The following is a 21810-nucleotide window of genomic DNA, read 5'->3' as shown; positions in this document are numbered from 1 at the left end:
GGGGAAGTGCCATAGAGAATTGATGCAGCTTTGGGATAGGGCTGGGAGGGAACTACTCCCCCATCACACAACGGGATGGTGCTGTGGAGGTGGAACACGATGGAGAAGGGATTGTGCCTCAGGGATGGGAACATGGGACTGCACAGAGCAGCCCCCCAGGCACTGGTGCTGCAGCAGAGATTCTAATGGGAAGGAACCTCCCAGGGACAGCATTTTGTTTCAGCCCAAGCCCATCCCAGTAATTCCATGGACACGGAGGCAGTGCCAGCACAGCTGCATCCTGCTACACCCAAACCTGGATAGAAACTCAGCAGAGATAGCCCAGAGGCTGCCAGGGCTCAGGGTGGGCAGAGGGGGCTGGGCACTGCTGGTCCCCACAGTCCAGGGGCTCTCCAGGTCAGTCACAGCAGCACAAGGCCATGAGTTCAGCCAAGATTTATGATGGAATTTAAGAACTGATCTAAGAATTATCCTGGAGTCACCCCCTGAGTCCTGACAGGTTCATTACACCAATGGGTTCACTCAGTGTCACTTACGGCATGTCCCTGTCCTCTGTCCCCCCTGGATCCCACCATCTGGCTATCCCCACGTGTCCCACACTGGCTGCTCCAAGTATCCAAGGGCCACCCAAACCTGGGCTGGTGGCTGTTCCCTCACCCCTGGCCCTGCCACCTACCCCTTGGTGGGGGAGTTGCTTAAATTTGTGGGGTTTGGGGATTTTTCCTCAAATAAAAAATAAGTCACTTTCCTGGGATCATGGCAGTCACTCAGCTGTACCCACAATGCGAAGGGCTATCTCATGGGACATGGCCACATCTCTCTGAAGCTCCTCTCTCTGTCCCTTGGAAAGATCAGTGAAACCACAGGGCTGTATCCTGTCCTGATTCCCTCTGCAGCCAGGGTGAATTCCTCCAAAAAATAGCAATTCCTGTGAAAAAGCAAATAAAAGAGATGCCTATGGTGCTCTCCCAGCTTCACCAAAGGCTGGTGGGTGCTCCAGCCCAGCAGGAGCTGAGCTGGCCATAAAGGGGGCCCGGGTGTTGTGTTTGGGGTGGACGCAGCAGCAATTGCTCCAAAGAACCAACCAAGGTGACGATTTTGACAAAATAAGTTTATTTCGCTTCACTTCATTGCGGCCGAAACCTCACATTTTTCTTTTTTTTTTTTTTTTAAGATTTTTTGGCTGAAAAAAAAAACCCAACCCAAAAATCCCCCCAAACCAACCCAAAATGCAAAGAACCACATCACTCCACCCTCTGCCAGAGGCGACCGAGGGGCTCCAATTCCCCCCTGGGCCATGGAGCTGGGGGAGCCACTGCAGTCCCCCCCACAAATCCCCTCTGCATCCCCCCAGTCCCCAGCCACGAACTGGCCCCCGAAACCGAGCCCTTGAACCCCCCAAATCCGAGCCCTGTAGGAAACGCTCGTGGCTCTGAATGCCCGAGGGTTTTTACTCAACCTTCTTAATTTTTGTTGGATTTTCTCCTCCTTTCCCGAAGTTTTTTTGTGTGTTTTGTTTTGTTTTTTTTTTTTTTAAATTAATTTATTTATAGATATATTTAAAAAAAGCAATAGTCCTTTGGTCCCTAAACTCTAAGGAATGATATGACTCTGAAACAAGTAATCCTATGTCCCTGTGCCAGTGACAAGCAGGGGAAGCGCGTGTCCCGCCACCCTGCTCCATGGGATATATATATATATATACTTATTTATATATATCTTCTATAAGTCCAACATACTTTGATCCTTCTTTTTTTTCCCCCCAATGCAGGGAAAAAGGAAAATCTTGCCGTTTTTCTTTATCATCCAAACAAACATCCTCCAGGTGAAGCGCCCGAGGCTGGTCCCGTCCCACCGGCTTTGGTTTAAGAATCCATTTGGAGCCTCTTTTCCTCGTTTCTCCTGGGAAATCGGTAGCAGCAAATGAGTGCTTTAAAAAAAAAACCAAAAAACAAAGGTAGATCGTGGCCCGGCTGCCCGGAGCCATCAGCCTTGCTCCCAGTGAGGGATCCGGTGAGTCCCGGCGAGCGGCCGGCGGCGAATCGCAGCCCCGGCACCGCATTGCTCCCCTCCTTCCTTGTCTTCCTCTCATTCCCGTTAAACAACAAACAAGACCAGTTTGGGAAAAAATTCAAAAAGGAAAAGCTACGACCAAAACACTCTCTTCTTTGCCGTTTTCTCCTTCATCTCCTCCTCCTTCACCTCCTCCGGGGTGTGTTGCAAAGAAAGAGAGTTACGGGTTTGGATACTGCACTTGGGGAAGGGGAAAGTCGTCAGACACTGCGGGACGTCCGACCTGGAACAGAAGGAAAAGGTTGTCAGCCTGCTTCTGGGGGATGGAGGGAAGGAAGGATGAAGGGAGGGACACATCCCTTCATCCATTAGGTGGGTGGTGCCAGGCAGAGATCCCTGCACACACTCAGGATGTAACACAGGGACAGGGGGATCCTCCGTGACCAGCACGTCCCCAGGGCCAGGCCCCTCACCTCTCCGCAGGCTGAGCTGGGGTCAGTAGGGTCTGTTGGCGTCTTTCGGCCGCTTTAGCTGCACTTTTAGCCTCTTCATGCCGATCTGGAAGCCATTCATGGCCTGAATGGCCGCCTGAGCACTCGTCGGATTGTCAAAACTGACGAAACCTGGCGGGGAGGGGACACAGGGGCTTGTCACCACACACATCACAGGCACTGCCTTGCCTGAACCCAGGCACTGAAATCCTGTGGGATGCTCCTGGTTTGGGAGTGCTGGGAGAGAGGGTCCTTGGGTAACACCACAGCCCCGGACTGCAGGGACTGGGTGACAGGTGATGGCACCTGCAGGGACACTGAGGTCTGCAGGGACACTGAGCTGACAAGGCTGTGAGGACAGCAGCATAAGAGGGTCCACAGGACACTGGAGTCATCTGCAGGGATACTATGGGATGGGATTTGTGGGGTCACTGGGGTGACAGGGTCTGTTAAAGTGATAAGGGCTGCAGGGACACTGAGGTGATGGGGTCTGTGGGGACACCAAGGTCTGCAGGTATGTGCTGATACCAGGGTGATGGGGTCTGTGGGGACACCAGGATGGGATGTGTGGGCTCAGGGGACATCTGTAGGCCAGGTCTGCAGAGACCCTGAGTTGATAGGACCTCCAAAGACACCAAGTGAAAGAGTCTATGGGGACACTGAGGTCTGTGAGAGGGAGATAGAAATCCCTGAGCTGGGGACATAGGGAGAATTGGACCCCAAGCAAGGGACAACAGGGAGACATGGACATCTGAGAGACTAGGGAAAGAGAAATCCCTAAGATGAGATGTTGGAGAGACAGACTCTCAAGCAGGGACTTCAGATGGACACCTCAGATGGAGATGCTCTGCGCTGGGTGTCCAGAAGAGCGAGACTTCCGCGCTGGGAAGACTGGGAGAGCCAAACCCTTGAGCTGGGATTTTGGGACAGACAGACCCCCTGAGCCAGGATATTGGGAGAGCTGGACCTCCAGGTTGGAGACCAGAAAGAATGGGACTCTGGAGCTGGAGACTGGTAAGAGCCGGGATGTCGAGGAGCATCAGATATTTAAAATGGGATGCTGAAGAGAGACAGACCCTGAGCTGGAATGTTGAGGAAGAGCCAGAGCTCCAAGCTGCGATGTTAAGGGTAGCTGGAACCTTGAGCTAGGGACTGGGAAGAGCTGGGACACCAGGGAGAGCCACACCCTGGGACTTACCAAAGCATTTACTCTGGTTGGTGGCACGGTCCACAAAGACTTTGGCAGAGATGACGTTGCCGAAAGGCAAAAACATCTGCGTGAGCTCCGCGTCCCCGAACTCCTGGGGCAGGTGATAAATAAACAGGTTACAGCCCTCGGGACCTGGGTGACACACAAAGGACAGGACACGTCAGCTACGAGGTGGGGTCACCCTGGGGGACACCGAGGAGCCACTGGCCCCACGTGGGGTGACCCCCACCCCTCACCTTCTCTCTGCTGCTGCGGGATGAGGGGCGCTTGCTGGGGAAAGGCTTGGCTGATGGGAGCGTAGGCAGTGGGATATGCTGCTGGAAGAGAGAAACAAGAAGCTGAGGCCATGGCACCTGCCCCAGCCACAGAGAGGGCTGGGACAGGCAGGTCCCCTGTTGTCACCTGTTCTGCCCCATGGCTGCTGGCTCTGCCCTTCCCACCCCTCCTGACACACCAGGAATGTGGGAACAGCTCTCCCAGGAGAAATGCTGGTGATAGCAGTAATATAGCCTCAAAGCTGAGTAAAGATGGTACTTTTAGCAGAAAAACCCCAAAACTTGATTTTGTTGCAAATCTGGACATTGCTGTCAATGCTCCTAATAAAATGGCTGCTGGGCTTGACATATTTCCATGGGAGGCCCTGACTCTTTTCCCTCCACAGCCCATGTCCTTGGCCGTCAGACTTGGCCACGTGATGAACATCCAGACTTTTGGTGTCTTGGTGTGAGGGTGACCCTCTGCCACCTCCCAGATCTTGCCCCCTCTTCTCAATACCACTGCCAGGGCTTGCCCATGCAGTTATCTCAGCCCTGTGGGTATTAAAATTCACTTTGCACTATCCAAATTTGCACGGGGCGCCATGACAGGAGCCAGTGGGATGAGGGGATGATGCTTTCATTGGCATTGCCACCCTGGAGCTCCTGCCAGGGCTCAGCACCTGCTGCTCCCCTCATTAATTCATGCCCAAATGCCCCAGTCCAATGTTCAACCCCAGGGTGATGTTCACCTCCCAAAAATAACAGTGAGGAGCAAAGAGGGGAGAGAGGGAAGGAGTGGGGAGCGAAGTTTGAGACCTGCATAGTGCTGCATGCCGGCGTAGGCCTGCTGGAGGGGGTCTGCCACCGTGGGGCTTTGAGCTGGGAAGAGAAGAGAAAGGAGAAGGAAGACAGAATAAGCCAGAGAAAGCCAGGGATGGATGCATGCACAGCTCCCGTGGGAAAGGGCTCCTGACCAAGTGCCGCCATGGAGGGGCAGAGCTGCTCCCTGCCTGAATTCCCTCCTCCCTGCAGTGATGCCACGGGAGCACACCGCGGGTTCATCCAGCATGTTCCCGGGATGGGGAGCACCCCGAGAGCACCCCACACGAGCCAAGCACACCCCCCCAGCCCCGGGGCGTGGCGGAGCCCCAGGAGGGCTGTACCTGGGTAGGGGTGGATGCCATTGGTGTAGATGGTCTCGGAGGCGGGCTGCCCGTTGGTCTGGGGCGGCAGCGGGCTGAAGCCGTTCACCCCAATGGGCGTGGCAATGCTGGGCACCGGCGCCGTGCTGATCCCCGGAGGGGTGCTTGTACCTGCAGGAGCATGGCGTCAGGGCCGGCACCACCCCGAGAGTGCCCCCCGAGGATGTCAAGTGGCAAATGCGAGGGTCCTACCTGAAGAGGGAGTGAGGGGAGCAGCCACCAGCCCGCTGACATTGAAAGCGGCCATTTGTTGCATCTGGGCGGCAGCGATGGCAGCCATGGGGTTGAGGCAGGTGCCCTGCGCGGCCGCCATCAGGGCTGCCTGCTGCTGCATGATCTTCGGGAAACAAGGGGGGAAAGGGGACAGAGAGCGAGAGGCACAGAGAAACAGAGAGAGGGGAGGGCAAATCAGCATCTCTGCTTTGGATGGGTTCAGAGGGATAAATGCCACCCACTGCCAGACCCAGGGACAGGAGTCTTGGTCTTGGTGATGCTAAACATGGGACCACTGAACCCTACAACCGCCCTCAGCTGTGGGCAGGAAGCACTGCATCTGCCCTTAAACAGGGATACACCAGCCCTTCCAGGCATCCACACACCCTGACACTGGTGCTTTCAGGGCCAAACCAGCCCCCCTACCCACGGGGGTACCCCAAAGTCCCCGGGCTGCTCCAGCTCCTACCGCTTGCGTGTAGGCCCCGTAGGCACCGAACTGGATGGTCATGGGGTTGAAGATGCCCAGCTGCCCCGCCATCTGATGCATCCGCCGCAGGGTCCTCTCCTTATCCGTGTCTGCAAACTTCACCACCAGGCTGGACGAGGCGCCCTGAGGTGGGGGAAGATGGGGCTGATGGTGGGAGCACAGCAATGCCCCAAACTGTGTACCTGCCATGGGCGTGGCTCGCAGCGTCCGCAGCAGCCTCAGCCCTGGGGACGCTGCCCAGCTTGGCAGCAGCAACCAGTGATCAATGTGAGGTTTAATTATAGCCAGTTTTTCTCCCCAGTGGCAGCTCCCTGACCTCTGCTTCCTTTCCCTTTCCTTGTCCACAATTCTGACCTTCAGCGTTAATTAAACTGCCCCTTTCTCTGGCATGGAGAGAATTAGTCCCACACTCCCACCTCCAGGGCTCAGCACCTTGGCAAGGAGGAGCCTGGGGTGATGTGGCCAACAAATTGCCAGTCTGTAGGATTTTGATGCAATTAGACTGAGGATCAAATTAGTGGGTGATTGGATTAAGCAGGCAGCGTGGGGTCAGCCAGGGCAGGGTGTGAGCCTGGCACTTACCGGCATAGTTTGGCTGCCATGCAGGCTGTTGATGGCAGCCTGTGCCTCGGCGTGGCTGCCGTATTTCACAAAGGCACAACCTAAGAGAACAGAGGGAACATGGGACAGGTTGGATGTGGCCACTGTGGGTCCATAGGGTGCCCACCCAGTGCCCCAAAGCCCACCTTTGCTGGCTCCATCAGGCCCTCGGAGGATGGTGCATTCCTCAATCTGGCCGAAGGGCTCAAAGAGGCGGCGGACGTCGTCCTCGCTCTGCTGCTTCCCCAGCATGCCCACAAAGAGCTTCCTGTCTTCTAAAAACAAAACCAAACCCATCAGAGAGCGGGAGGTCACTCACCATCCCAACCCCTCACCAAAAATGGTGTACGGAGGGGAAGGAGCCAAGTGACATCAGAGGGAGGGAGCGACACCGATCCCACAGAGAAGGTGCTGGGCTTATCGTCTCCATCCTACAGAACACTCAGGATTGGAAAACCTCTCCTGTGGGGAAATTGCTGAGGGGCGAGTCCTGAAGAGCCATTGCTTTAGGGAGAGGAGCTGAGACTTTTTCTAGGGATGGGGGGGCTGGCTCCCCCAGCACTGGGGTGGGATGCAGTGGAACAAAGAGAATTCACAAACTGGAGGAGATCACCCTCGTGTGATCGACTCGCAGAACAACCCACAGCCTCCAGCCATGCCCAGGGGACATCAATAACCCAAACACAAGAGAAGGGATAGTAAATAATGAGAATTTCATGATTATTACCAGCATCTGTCTTGTGCGGCCGCGCGCTCCCGCCGCACGCTAATGGCATTTGACAAAGGAAATAAGGTGCCCTGTCAAGAGCGTTGCTGGGGAAATAAATAAATAATGGCAGGAGACGATGAATGCTTAGTCTGTTAAGGTACCAAGAAAATTAGTTAAGGGAATAGGGCTCGTGTGTTGTCTAGTTAAACATAAAGCATCTCCCAGGGGGAGTGGGCTGGGCAGCCCAGCGTTGCCTCCTGGGTGAGGGGGCTGCAGACGGGAGCCCCAGCTCACCCATCGATTTTTAATCCTTCACCAATTACACTCGGTAAGTGGGTAATTTATTTGCCAGGTCCCTCTGGGACACGCTGGGACCAGCTCCCGGTGTGTTTAATAACAGGGTTTGGATGGGGGGGAGCTACCTCAGCCATCCTGCCAAGTGCAGGCGGCCCCACGAGAGCATCCTGCATGTCTGATAGCGCCTACCTGCCCAGCAACACAACACATGTGGGATTTTGATCCAATTCCTGCCATTTTGCCCAAATGATCACCTCAGCCTGGCAATGCCACAGCCCAATGAGTGGCAAATGCTCAAAGAATTTGAGGGGGGTGGTAGTTTGATAGGGGCTTGGGCCATATGCAGCCAACTCCTGCCCCGGGGTCCCCACAGGCAGCTCCGGAGAGGGAATTGTATTTTTTTGTAAATTAAGGTGGTGAGGGAGAGATGCTGGCTGGTGCTCTGCACCCCAGGGATGCTCACGGTATGATGTCAGGACATTCCCAGAATGATATGAGGATGTTCCCCCCAGCTGACCAGACAGGGAGAGAGAAGATGGCATTTGCTCTGCACCCAGGTTTGGATGCCCCCAGCAAAGGCAGATCCTTTCCTGGATTTCTCTGCAAACCAACCTTCACACAGCAGCCCTCGTGATGCCACCATGTCCCCCATCACCCCCTAGGCAACCCTGTGGCCCCCTGCCCATGTCAGGCATCTGGAGAATTGAGGACCTACCTCCTCGGCCCTCGCTGTCGGCCGGCTTCACCTGGATGGGGCGGTTCATCTGTAACACAAGCGAGAGCGGTTGGTCAGTGTGGGGGCCCCTGAACCCTCTCCATGGGGAACAGCAGGATTTGGCCAATGACTGGCACTGCGAGCTGGGGAAAAGGGGAGGGACCTGCATGAACAGATCTGGGGCTTGTGGCCACAGAGACCCGGGGATGCCACGTGCAAAGGGCAATGCTCCGGCCCTGGCTATGGGCACCCAGTGCTGCAGGCACCCGCGGGGCTGCCAGTGCCAGGCTTGGCCGCCTGCCTGCTTTCCTCGACTGCAAAGGACTGCAGAGGCAGCAGTAGCACCCCGCCAGCCCCAGCCCCTCTGGTACCATTGCCCTCCTTTTCCCAAACCTCACCCAAATTTGGCCTCCTCCTCATCACCGCCATGTGCACCCATGAGCGTGGCACCCGTGTGCAGCAGGACACACTGGGCTGGCAGGCACATCCCTGGCCTGCTGCCCCATGGAGCCATTCCTCCTCCTCTCTCCCCCTCCTTTTTCCCCTCTTTTAGCCGAAAAACGCTACAATTATGGCCGTTTCCATGGCAACAAGCGTGCTTCCCCCGCGATGCTGCGGAGCCCGAGCCATGTGCTCGATGGGGTCGCCACGGCAACAGCGAGATGTCACACATGACGGCGCGGGGGCGCGCACACGAACACGCCCCGAGCACACACGGGCACAGCCGCCCCCATGTGTGTGTGCACCCCCATCCCAGGTGCCCCCCGCCGCACCCTGGTAGGGGTCCCTAAATTTTGGGGATGGGTGGGGGCAGAGACAGTCCTCCCCACATCAGGGTGAGGAAGAGGATGGGTAAGAGAGAAGAGGAGGGAGGTTTCCACAGCAACCGCCTCGTCTCCAGGGAAACGTGGAGAGAAATGTCAGCGCAGAGCTGGGGATGGTCCAGGGAAGGGATTGAGTCCCCAGGAGTCATGGGATGGCACAGAGTGGCACTGAGGGACACCTCACAGTGTCACCCATTATGTCACCAGTCCCCCAAACATCCACCTTGTGTAGGGGCAGGATTTGGCTCACCCCAAACTCCGGAGACTGTGACAGCACCGAGACCCTAAACCCAGAACCCCTCTGTCCCTCACATCCCTGCCACAGCCGGGAGGAGGGAACCCCATTTTGGGGGGGGCTGCCCCCCTCCACTGACCCACCAGCCCCATTTACCAGCGTGATGGCCTTTGATGGAATAAATTTCCCATGCCCGCTGCTGTATGCTTAATGTAATAAAGGCAGTGAGGATGATTTAGAATAACATTTACGGAGCCGCAGAGTGTCATTTTGATGTGTCTCCCGTCTCCGCTCGCCGGTTATTAAACTGTATTGATTCCCCGGGAGCGGCTGATGTTTATAAATGTCAGGCCTCAGGGAACAGCTAACCTACCCCAGGGCTGCCACACCACACCAAGGAGAAATTGCCCTGGCCTCTAGACACCCCCAGAAGGGGGTTTTGGCACCCTTGACATCACGATGTGCCCACCACAGGGTGCTTGATGACCCCCTGTGGCACCCAGAACTCCTGATTGTCCCCACAGCACCCCTGCACCGTGTCCACACAGCCCTCTATCCATGTTCCCACACTAAACAGCCACCCAGGCATTTCCCCCTGCTCCTGACACCCACCTGCAACACCCATCCATCCACTCATCCATCCGGGACACCCACACAATCACCCACACACCCATCTTACCCCTGGATTCATCCAGCCATACTCCAACACCCATTCCCATAGCATCCATCCCTCCCCATAGAACCCATCCATATCCCCAACACCCATCCTCATAACACCCATTTGTTCCCATAGCATCCATCTATAGCACCAACACCCATCCATCCACCCCCGAATACCTGTCCATCCCCATTGCAGCCATCCACATCCCCAACATCCATCCCCATACACCCATCCATTCCCACAGCATCTATCTATATTGCCAAGATCCTCTATCCATCCCCCAACACCCATCCATCCTCACAACACCCATCCATATCCCCAACACCCATCCATCCCTGCACCACCCTTCCATCTGCCCATTCATCTTCCATCTTGCCACCACCCACCTTTCCACTCCCACAGCATCCATCCATCCATCCATCCATCCATGCATCCATCCATCCATCCATCCATCCATCTCCCACGCCCCAGGGACATAGTGACACCCTGCTTGGGGTGTTCCAGCACCAACCATCATCAGCAGTTCACAAAGCCCCAGTTACCCCACGGTCAAACCACTGGTGTTCCACAGGACAGGGGATCACCAGTGGGTGCCAAACCACCTCCTGACTGCTCAGGCACTGTCACCCACCCAGATTTAGAGCCCCTCAAAAACCTGGATACCAGGGAGAGCCAGCCCATAGAATCCCCGCCAGGGGATGTGCTCAGTGGGTCACTTCTGGCCTTTGTTCCTTCCTTAGCATCACACTCCTCCTCCTTGTCCTCACAACCAACAGCCAGAGGATGCAGCAGGCCACCATGCACCCAAATGAGATGGAGGTGGCAGGTGACACTGGAGCAGCGAGTGACTGTGGGAGCCTCATGCCCATGCCACCCCAGGGAGACAGGAACCAAGGTCTGGCAGTCACTCGTCACGGGAATACCTTGACAAAGCCCTGGGGTAACCCACAGCCAGGCCACACAGCCAGCCTGGGGACAGCCACAGCACTGCACAACCCTGGCACACCCTACACACACCCACACACCTCTGAACCCACCCACAGACCCCAGCACCCCCTGGCACAGCCACCCCCAGTCCCCCTGGCACAGCCACACACTCGGAAGCCGCACACGTGTGCCCACACAGTGCTGTGCACACCGCGCGTCTGTCCCAGCACCCACGTGTGCCCACTGCACACAGCCCCACGGGCACCTGCACAACCCCAGGCTGCACGCCATGCATCCCACAGAGCCCTGCCTGCTGCCATGGATCACACACAGCCACGGGCACACACCCTGGGATGCACAGCCAGTGCCGGGATACAATTCCCCTTGCCTCAGTTTCCCCATTGTAGCAGCAGGTCCCATAGTGGGACCCTTGGGAGCCCTCTGTGGGCACACAGACAGCTTGGGTGGGCTCACGGCACCCCAGCAACACCCACATCCCATCCCCATGGCCACCATGCACACCTGAGCCCAGCACAACACCTGCACTCCCTGTCACACCCTGTGTGCCCACACACCCCCACTGCTGCCACTCCCCCAGCCCATGTGCACCCACACCATGTCACCATCACTGGGGACAAAGACACCCTAAGCTCCTCTTCCCACACACACAGACACCCACGTGCTTGCACACCCACCTGCACACACCCGGGGGTCAGAGCTGCACCCCTGCCAATGCACACACCCCTCCCTGCACCGCCTGCGGGTGCAACAGCCCCCGAGCGCTGCCCCCTTGCACACCTGCACCACACACACACACACACACAGAGCTGCGGTGGAAAAATACACCCTCCAGCCAGCACACACACCAAACCCATCCCTGGGGGCACATACACCTCCTCACCACCAACCTCCATCCCTGCCTGCAAACACCCCCCCCCCCCAGCATTGCTGGGTGCCAGAACACCCTCCTCACCACACACAGCCTCCCTGGGTCCGGAGACATCACCAACACCCCTCTGCCGACACCCTCCCTTTCCCTGGGTGCAGATACACCCTCCCAGCCACACACACACACACAGAGCCCCCACCCCGGAGTGCAAATACATCCTCATCACCAACACATGCACCCCATCCCTGGGTGCAGATACACCCTGCACAGCAACACACACCCACACACCCCATCTGTGGGTGCAGATACAGCCCCTCACCAACACCCCTCCAACCCCATTCTTCTGTGCAAATACACCCCTCCTCACCAACACTCCTCCATCCCCAACACCCATCCCTGGGAGCAGATACACCCTGTCACCAACACCCCCAATCCTCATCCCTGTGTGCAGATACACCCTGCAACACCCACAGCCGCCCACCCCATCCCTGGGAGCAGATATACCTCCCCACCAACACCCCTCCATCCTCATCCCTGTGTGCAGATACACCCTGCAACACGCCCACTCACAGCCCCCAACCCCGTGTGCACATTCACCCTGCTCATCAACGCCCCTCCATCCCCGTCCCTGTGTGCAAATACACCCTGATCACCAGCACTGCTCCATCCCCATCCTATGCCTGGGAGCAGATACACCCCCTCACCAACACTGCTCCATCCTCATTCCCATCCCGGGGTTCAGATACACTCCATCACCCTCACCCCCACTCACACCCACCATCCCTGTGTGCAATTACACCCTGATCACAAACACGGCTGCATCCCCAGCCCACCCCTGGGAGCACCCCCTCACCAACACCCCTCCATCCCCAGCCTTGTGTGCAGATACGCCCTGCTCACCATGAACACCCCTCCATGCCCATCCCCAGGAGCAAGGATCCACACCCTCGCCATCACCCCCGCTCCCGCACAGCATCCCCGGGAGCAGATACACCCCCTTGCCATCACCCACATCCCTCCTAGAGCCCCTCCGGTGCAGCCCCCCCACCCCGGCTCGAGCGGAGGCTGCCGGGCGGTGCCGGGCCGTGCCGGGCCGGGCGGAGGCGGCGGCAGACAAAGGCGGGGCCCTACCTCGATGCAGAGGATCTTGGACCCGGCGGGCACCCACAGCACGGGCGGCCGCGGCCCCGGCGCCGGCACCTGCGGCAGCTGCATGGCCGGACCGGCCGGACCGCCGGCTCCACCGAGGCGGTTCGGCTGAGCTCGGCTGCGCTCGGCTCCACCCGAGACGGTTCGGCTGGGCTCGGCTTAGCTAGGTTCGGCTCGGCAAGGCCGGTCTCGGCTGGGCTGGGTTCGGCTGGGCTCGGCTGGGTTCGGTTCGGCTCGGCCGGATTCGGCTGGGCTCGCGCAGCGGCGCGCGGGGGGCGGGGCACAGGGCGGGGCGGCCGCAGCCCCGCCGAGCCGGGCCGGGGGGCGGGGCCTCGCTTGGACACGCCCACCGCAGTCTGGACACGCCCCCAGTCCCCGACACGCCGGGGGCGGGGCCTGGCTGGGGTTGGGGGGCGACGGTGGGAACACGAAGGGTGCGCAGGTACCGGGGGTCAGCAGGTACAGGTGAGAGCACAGGAACAGGGGGTGTGCAGGTACAGGGGTGTGCAGGGACAGGGGTGTGAACACAGGTACAGGGTATGAGCAGGGACAGGGGTGTGAGCAGGGACAGGTGTGAGCACAGGTATAGGAGTGTGAGCAGGTACAGGGGTGTGAGCACAGGTACAGGGGTGTGAGCAGGGACAGGTGTGAGCACAAGTATAGGTGTGTGAGCAGGTACAGGGGTGTGAGCACAGGTACAGGGGTGTGCAGGTACAGGGGTGTGAGCACAGGTACAGGGAGTGTGCAGGTACAGGGGGTCAGCAGGTACAGGGGGTCAGCAGGTACAGGTACAGGGGTGTGCAGGTACAGGGTATGAGCAGGGACAGGTGTGAGCACAGGTACAGGAGGTGTGCACAGGTACAGGGTATGAGCTGGAACATGTGTGAACAGGTATAGGTGTGTGAATACACGTACAGGGGATGCGTAGATACGGGGGTGAGCACAGGTACAGGTGGTATGAGCAGTTACAGGGTATGTGAGGTGTGTGAGCACAGGTACAGGTGGTATGAGCAGTTACAGGGTATGTGAGCACAGGTATAGGTGTTTGAGTACAGGTACAAGGGGTATGAGCAGGTACAGGGGGTGAGCACAGGTAGAGGGGTTGCACATAAGTGCACATGGGTGTGCTTGTGTGCACAAGCAGATGGGTGTGCACAGACACAGATGTGTGTTCACAGGCACTCATAGGTGTGTACCCAAGCGTACACAAGTGCATACACATGGGTGTGTGCAAAAACAGGAGTGCTCAGGCACAGACATGTGAGCACATATAGGTGTGAGCACACACAGGCGTGAGCACTTACATGGGCACAGGGTGTGAGCACAAGCACACAGTGCCCTGCACTGCTGTGTGCACACACACACACGGAGAGGTAGGCACAGCAGTGAGCCCCTATGGGGCATGCACCAGCACATCCATGTGCACACACATGCTCACACATTCACCCCCAATCCCCAAGCGAGGGGCCATGGCAATAGCAATACACACTACACACCTGCCTGTGCCTGATGAGAATCCCCCGGCAGGGCCTGACCCCGGCCTCCTTTAGGCTGCCAAGGTGGGCTGGTAACTCTCGAACTTACTGAAGTGTGGCCCCGCCGGTGAGAGCACGGCTCAGGAAGCCACATCCCCGCAAACCTCATCCTCCTCTGTCAGCTCCACACGCACACAGCAGGGATTGATATTCATGGGCCCCGGCTCCTTCCCCAGCCAACCCGCGGGCCTATTGATTTTTATTTAGGCGAATAATTAAATATTTATTTTCACTTTGTTAAGCTCGGGAGGTCGGAGCCCACAGAAAGCGCAACAGCACGCGGGCGGCTGGAAAATCGATGCCTCGGTTTGCGGCTGCTGGAAGTGGCTCCCGCGCCTCGGGGAGGTGTCACCAGCCCCCGCCCTGGCTCACCCCGATCCCTCGGTGTCACTTAAGGCTCCCATGACATGGGAAGGTGTCCCCAGGTGCTGCTCCAGCTCAACTGGACCACCTCAGTGTCACTCAATTCTGCCGTGCTGCAGGGAGGTGTCACCAGGCCCCGTCCCAGCTGACCCCGCCGCCCCAGTTTCACTTACCCCTGGCAGCGTCTTCTGCTCGTGCAGGGCACTCTGCGCCTTCAGCGCGGAGTCACGGGCGCAGTAGGTGAGAAAGGCACAGCCTGTGGAGACAGGGAGACAGCATCAGTGTCCGGCCTGCTATTGCCACAGTGCCCTGTGCACACAGGGAGCTGGTGGCACAGCTGATGTGGCACTGTGGTGTCTCAGCATCCTGGCATCCAGCACAGTGACACCCAGCACACCAGCACCCTGGGACTGTGACATCCAGCACCCCAGCACCATGGCACTTGACACCCTGGCATCCAGAATCCTGGCCCTGTGGCATCCAGCATCCCAGCACTCTATCACCCTGGCACGGTGGCATTCAGAATCCCAGCAACCTGGCATGGTGGCATTCAGCACCTCAGCACCCTGACATTCAGCACTCTGGCACGCTGGCAGTCTATAACCTGGGATTTGGCACCCTGGCATGGTGGCATCCATCACCTTAGCACCACGGCATCCAGCAACAAGCACCCTGATGATCTGGCACCCTGGCACTGTGGCATCCAGCAGCTCAGCACCATGGCATCCACCATCCCGTTGCACTGACACCCTGGCCCCATGGCATCCAGCATCCTGGTGCCCTGGTACTCTACACCCAGATGGGCACACACAGGGTCACAGTTCACCCCCGGAACAGGGTAGGAGATGGAGCAGCAGGATGAAGGAAGGAGCCAGGGAGGAGCAGGCAGCACATGGGCAGTGGCACTCTGGCCCCAGCCCTGGGGAAAGCCACAACCCAAGTCCTCCAGGAAGCAGATCTCCAGGTGTCGAGGCTGTGCACCCTCTCTTGCCAGCACAGTTCTCCCAGCCTAAGCATCCTCCTTAGGATGAGATTTGTGTGGTGAAGGCACTCGGGCTCCTTCGACATCATGGCGCTTTGGAAATCGGGAATACGCCTGGGGTGAGGTTTTCCCACGCTGACTCACGCTGCCGAGCCACTCGCTCGCAGAGCTGGCAGCAACGAGCGAGCCCTGGGGACAGGGTCCGGTCCTCTCTGCTCCGTCTCTCCTGAAGCATTCCTGGTGCCTGTGCCACCGCTGCACCGCTCCCTCCCTGAGGGCTCCCCCCCAATTTGCTGGGGTCACATCCAAAAGCATCTGAAAGTGATATTAAAACAGCAGCAAAACAGTTTCCCTTCAACAAAGTAAATATTTAATGAATAAAATTGACATTGATGCATTTTTAATATTGGCACAATTAAATCCGCCAGCTGATTAAGTATTAATAACTCTTAATAAGTACAATCAGCGTGCCTGGGAGGAGAGGGAGCATGGCGGCAGGGCGGGGGACGCTGCGGGATGGGGTCCCTCGCCCGCCTTGGGGTGTTGGGGATATCTGCCCTCAATGGAGAGCAAGGAGAGATCCCCCTGGATCAACACTCTGGGAGATCAGCACAGCAGCTCGCCTCAGTCCCGGTGCCATTTCCAGTGTTTACCATCTGTAATCATGTTGGTTTCCTGCTCTCCGCTCTTCTTTCTCTCTTTTTTTTTTTTCCCCCTGTTTTTCCTGCAGGCGACAATGTAGACAGTGCCCGGGCATTCTGGAGAAGTTGGGAGGGCTGGCGCAGGAGCGGTTCTGCTCGGGAGGCTCGCCGGGAGGGAGGATGCCGTTCAAATTAGAGGAGCGTCCGCAATTAAATCATGCGGCTGGGCCGCAGGCGTTGAAGCCCGCGCTGGAGGAAGCGCAGGGGGAGCCTGGAAGGTGCAAATCCCATTGATCCAGGCATAGAAGCGGCTTCAGAGACACCTGGGGAAGTGCTGGAGGCCAAAAGTGCCAAAAGTGCCAGAGTCCAGGCGGCTGCCCCACAGACGAAGGGCATCGACACGGCAGCAACCACAAACATCAAGTTTTGGCTCCCCAGGATAGTCTCAGCGAAGCAGGTGCTGGCTGTGGCACAGGGGTTTGGTGACAGCTTGTGGCTCCTCTCTGGGGACACCTGGGGTGTGCTGACTCTGCTCTGGCACTGCACAGCACAGCTCTTGGGTGGGGTGTCCCGTGGAGACCTCGGCGGTGCCTGTGTGTCCCCCTGGGTGTGTCACTGCTCCTCATGCCGTGCCACTGGGCCACAGCACCTGGGACACACTGCAGAGATGGCACTGTGTCCCCATCCTGTGGCACCCCCTGGGTGTGTCACTGCTCCTCATGCCGTGCCACAGGGCCACAGCACCTGGGACACACTGCAGAGATGGCACTGTGTCCCCATCCTGTGGCACCCCCTGGGTGTGTCACTGCTCCTCATGCCGTGCCACAGGGCCACAGCACCTGGGACACACTGCAGAGATGGCACGTCGCCAGCCTGTGCCACCCCCTGGGTGTGTCACTGCTCCTCATGCCGTGCCACAGGGCCACAGCACCCGGGACACACTGCACACATGGCACGTCCCCATCCACAGAGGGGTGTCTGTACCCCAGGGGTGCTCCAGCTCCCGGGGTGCACAAACTCATGTGGCTGTGCTGATGCCAGACAGGTGCCCCCAAGGCAGGCAGATGTTCTAAAATCCATTGCAGTGCTCCCTGCCCTGTGATGCTCTGGTCCCAGGGGTGCCCCCAAGCCAGACAGCAGCACCCTGACCCCTGGTGGGTGCTCCCCTCTTCCTCAGGGGTACCCCAATCTTAGGAGGGGCCATATATCCAAACATTCCATACTGCGGTGTTCCCACCTCAAGGTGCTCTACCTCAAGGTTTCCTCCAACTTAGGAATATCTTCACCCCAAAGGTTTCCACTCCTTAGGGTGCCCCATACTTATGGGTGTAGCCTCCACATGAAGGATATCTCCACCTCAGGTGTAACTCAGCTGAGGGGTGCCCATATTTGGGTACCCCACCTCAGGGTGTCCCACCTTCGGGACATCTCCATTTCAGGGCTACATCACCTCACAGGTACCCCATAGCAGTGTCTCTGACCTCAGGCATACTTTCAGATCATGGTGCCCCCTCTCAAAGCATCCCAGCTGTATCTCAGGGTGCTCCACCTCACGTTATCCCACCTCATGGGTGCCTCCACCTCGGGCATGTCCCACCTTAGAGGTATCCCTGTCTTGGAATGCACCATCTCAGGATGTCCCACTTGAAGGGTACCCTCATCTCAGGGCACCCCACCTCAGTGGTGGCCCACACTTAGGTACCAAACCTCAGGTTGTCCCATCTGATGGGGAAACCACATTTCAGGAGTGCCTTTGCCTCAGGGATATCCTACCTCAGGCTGTGCCATATCAGGGGTGCCTCACATTGGGTGTCTTTGCCTCAGGGTGTCCCACTTCAGGGGTGTTTTCACCCCAGGGTCCCCCCTATATGCCAGCGTGCTCCATCTCAGTTTATCTCACCACAGGGGCACCACAACTGAGGGGTTCCCACCCTCAGAGCATCCCACCTCAGGGCATCCCACCTGAGGGGTATCCCTTTGTCAGGATGATCCATCTCCAGCTGTCCCACTTGAGGGGTACCTCACCTCAGGGGTATCCCACCTGAGGGACAGGACCCCTCACCTGAGGGGTTCCCCCCCACCTCAGTCTGTCCTGCCTCACAGGTGGCCCATACTTCGGTGCCACATGTCAGTGACGTCCCACCTGAGGGGTCCCCCATCCCAGGACACTCCTGGTGTCCTCAGGGTGTCCCATGAGCACGGTACCTCACTGAGGGTGCCCCCCCCACCTCAGGACATCCCACCAGAGCAGTACCTCACTGAGGATTGCCCCCCATCTCAGGGTGTCCCACCACAGCAGTACCTCCCAGAGGGAGTCACCCACACCTCAGGGTGTCCCACCAGCATGGTACCTCACTGAGGATCCCCCCAACCTCAGGGTGTCCCACCAGAGCAGTACCTCACTGAGGATCCCCCCAATCTCAGGATGTCCCACCAGAGCAGTACCTCACTGAGGATCCCCCCAACCTCAGGGTGTCCCACTACAGCAGTACCTCACTGAGGATCCCTCCATACCTCAGGGTGTCCCACCAGAGTGGTACCTCACTGACGGTGCCCCCCCACCTCACAACATCCCACCACAGCAGTAGCTCACTGAGGGTGCTCCCCACCTCAGGACATCCTACCAGAGTGGTACTTCACTGAGGGTGTCCCACCAGAGCAGTACCTCACTGAGGATCCCCCCACACCCTAGGGTGTCCCACCAGTGCAGTACCTCACTGAGGGTGCTCCCCACCTCACGGCATCCCACCACAGCAGTACCTCACTGAGGATCCCCCCCACCTCAGGGTGTCCCACCACAGTAGTACCTCACTGACGGTCCCCCCCCACCTCACAACATCCCACCACAGCAGTACCTCACTGAGGGGTCCCCCCCACCTCACGACATCCCACCAGAGCGGTGCCTCACTGAGGATCCCCCCCACCTCAGGGTGTCCCACCTCACCTCAGGACAGCCCCCACCTCAGGCTGTCCAACATCAGGGCATCCCACCCGGGGGGGTGCCCCGGCCCGCCGCCCCCGCACCTTTGTGCATGCCGGTGAAGCGATCCTTGAGCACGGTGAGCTCGTAGATGCGGCCGAACTCCTCGAAGAGCGGCTTGAGGTCGCTCTCCTCCAGGTTGCGCGGAATCTGCCCCACGAACAGCTTGATGGCGTCGTGGTCCTTCATGGCGATGGCGCCGGGCGGGCGGCTCAGCCCGTTCACCCGGCCGCTGTTCGCGGTGCTGAACGCCGCCCCCGCCGCCTCGCCCGCCGCCGCCGCCGCCATGGCCCGTTCCGCGCCCCGCCCCGCCCGACCGGCACCGCTCGGCACCGCCCGGCACCGCTCGGCACCGCTCGGCACCGCTCGGCTCGCCTCGGCACCGCTCGGCACCGCCCCGCTCGGCACCTCTCGGCTCGGCTCGGCTCGGCCCGCGCCCGCCAGCGGGCCCGTGACGTCAGCCGGACGGCTCCGCCCAGGGGTGCTGTATTAGCATAATGAGGGGGCGGTGGCCAATCAGAACCTCGAGGCGGAAAGAGGGGTGGGGCGCGTCCAGGCTCCGCCCACTGCTGCGCCCTGCCGGGCTCACGCCGGACCCCCCCGCTCGCCACCCTCCCGTCCATGGCCCCACGTGTCCCCCCATTCGGCCCCTGTCACCCCTATCACTCCCGTCATCCTCCATCAGCCCTCGTCATTACCATCACACACCCCCCCGCACACCCCCACCACCAGAATCCTTATCATCCCCCATCACCTCCCGGCATCCCCATTACCCCCATCACCCCCATCACCCTCCCCCATCATCCCCATCATGCCCATCACCTCCCATCACCCCCCATCACCCCCATTCTCTCCATCACCCCCGGTCTCCCTCCCCATCCCTCCCATCACTTCCTCTGACCCCCATCACGCTCTGTCATGCCCCGCCACCCCCCATGCCCCTCATATCCCCCCATGTACCCCCTTTCCCCTCATCCCCCATCACCCTCATGACCACCTACGTCCCTCCCTTTCCCTCATCTCCCCATCACCCCCATCATCCCTCAGCACCTCCATCCCCTCACCTCCCTCCATCCCCCTTTCGCCCCATCATCCCCCCAGCCCCTGCCAGGGCTGTCCAAGGAGCAGAGCAGCCTCCCACCTTCCCCCCTGCAGCCCTTTAGTAGCACCCAAACTTAACCCCTCTCTGCTCCCCACCTCAGAGCAGGGTTTAAACACACACAAGAGGCTCAAAAAGGGTCAATTTGAACACTTTAATGAGTTTTTCGCCTCCATGGACGCCACCCTGCCCTGTTGCCCCCCTGGGGCTGCCCCAGAAGGGGGAGGAGGAGAGCACTTCCCTCCTGCATCCCATGTCTCCCCGAAAGATCTGTAATTAGACTGAGCAGCTTTAATACCTGGTGTTGTCGTTAATTAATTAATTAGTCCCAAAGCAGCAGCCAGGTGGGGGGAAGCCTGGCTTCCCCAGCGCGCTGCCTCGTGCGTGCAGGGGCTTGTGAGTGTGGGAAGGGCTGTGAGCATGTGCCACTGTGTACATGTGTGTGTGAGCATGTGTGCAAGCACGTGCAAGTCTGCACAAACGTGTGCATGCATGTTCAAGCATGTGCATGAACATACAGGTGCTGCAAGAGTGCACACGAGTGTGTAAGTGCGTGCAAGGGTGTGCACAGCACATGTGTGAGTCTGGGCAATGATGTGTGGGGGCATTTGCACATGTGGGCAGGTGTGCATGTGTGTGCAAGCATGTACAGGAATGTATGGGCTTGCAAGGACCCATATGCACATGTGTGCAATGGCCTATATGCACAAGTGTGCAAGGACTCCCTTGATCATGAGTGCAAGTGTGTGTGTAGACGTGAGTGCAAGTATGTGCATGAGGGACACACATGCACGTGTGTGCAAGTGTGCAAGGCTCCATATGGACAGGTGTGCATGCATGTACACAAGTGTATGCATGCAAGCAGCTATATGCACATGTGTGCCAGTTTGTGCACAAGGACCCACGTGCACATGTGAGCGAGTGCATTTGTGCATGTGTGAGTGCACCCGTGCAAGGACCCTTAATGCATGTGTGCGCACGAGTGGATGTGAGGACCCACAACCACGTGTGTGCAAGTGTGTGCTCACAAGCACACACGTGTTTACAAGCACACACACACGATGCCCACAGCGCACACGTGTTTACAAGCACACACATAACACACACCAAGTATTTACAAGCACACACATAACACACACCAAGTATTTACACCTCGCACACACGCTTGCAGGCACACACCCGATGCACACACGTGTTTACAAGCACTCACACACGCCATGCACACAGGTGCCCGCCGCTGTGAGTGTGTCCCAATAAACTCCCCTGGCTGGTGCCGGCGCCCACGGGTGGGTTTGGGACGTGTGGAGCACAATCCTGCCGGAATCCGG

The 21810-nt window shown here is 58.5% G+C and overlaps 1 protein-coding gene and 1 pseudogene across 5 annotated transcripts; both read right to left on the bottom strand.

Annotated features, from left to right (window-relative positions):
- Positions 1–1390: 1390 nt before the first annotated feature.
- On the bottom strand, positions 1391–19671 carry CELF6 (CUGBP Elav-like family member 6). Of its 5 annotated transcripts, none has more exons than XM_059482000.1 (13): positions 19428–19671; positions 14954–15036; positions 8198–8246; positions 6623–6751; positions 6459–6538; positions 5856–5999; positions 5366–5510; positions 5135–5284; positions 4788–4850; positions 3951–4031; positions 3703–3846; positions 2487–2636; positions 1391–2296 (listed from the first exon to the last, which is right to left on the bottom strand). In XM_059482000.1, exons 1-12 carry the CDS (start codon positions 19669–19671, stop codon positions 2509–2511), a joined length of 1440 nt encoding a protein of 479 aa, XP_059337983.1. In that variant the 3' UTR covers positions 1391–2296; positions 2487–2508. The 5 variants fall into 5 exon arrangements, with proteins under 5 accessions (XP_059337983.1, XP_059337987.1, XP_059337984.1 ...); XM_059482004.1 differs by having other exon boundaries at positions 6623–6748; positions 19428–19632; XM_059482001.1 differs by having other exon boundaries at positions 3951–4028; positions 19428–19626.
- Positions 13042–14572, bottom strand: LOC132079390 (uncharacterized; annotated as a pseudogene).
- Positions 19672–21810: the final 2139 nt, after the last annotated feature.

This window comes from Ammospiza nelsoni, chromosome 14 (genome assembly GCF_027579445.1).
Source record: "Ammospiza nelsoni isolate bAmmNel1 chromosome 14, bAmmNel1.pri, whole genome shotgun sequence".
In the NCBI taxonomy this organism is placed as follows: Eukaryota; Metazoa; Chordata; class Aves; order Passeriformes; family Passerellidae; genus Ammospiza; species Ammospiza nelsoni.
This window is presented reverse-complemented; position numbering and strand designations above follow the sequence as displayed.

What these genes read in the sequence shown, in the direction of transcription:
- CELF6 (XM_059482000.1), bottom strand. Translation starts at nt 19,671, where the DNA reads ATGGCGGCGGCGGCGGCGGGCGAGGCGGCGGGGGCGGCGTTCAGCACC. An exon ending in AGCAGAAGACGCTGCCAGGG is followed by an intron (nt 8,247 to 14,953) that starts GTAAGTGAAACT and finishes CTTGTGTTACAG; the next exon opens with ATGAACCGCCCCATCCAGGT. An exon ending in ACGGGGCCTACACGCAAGCG is followed by an intron (nt 5,511 to 5,855) that starts GTAGGAGCTGGA and finishes TGTTTCCCGAAG; the next exon opens with ATCATGCAGCAGCAGGCAGC.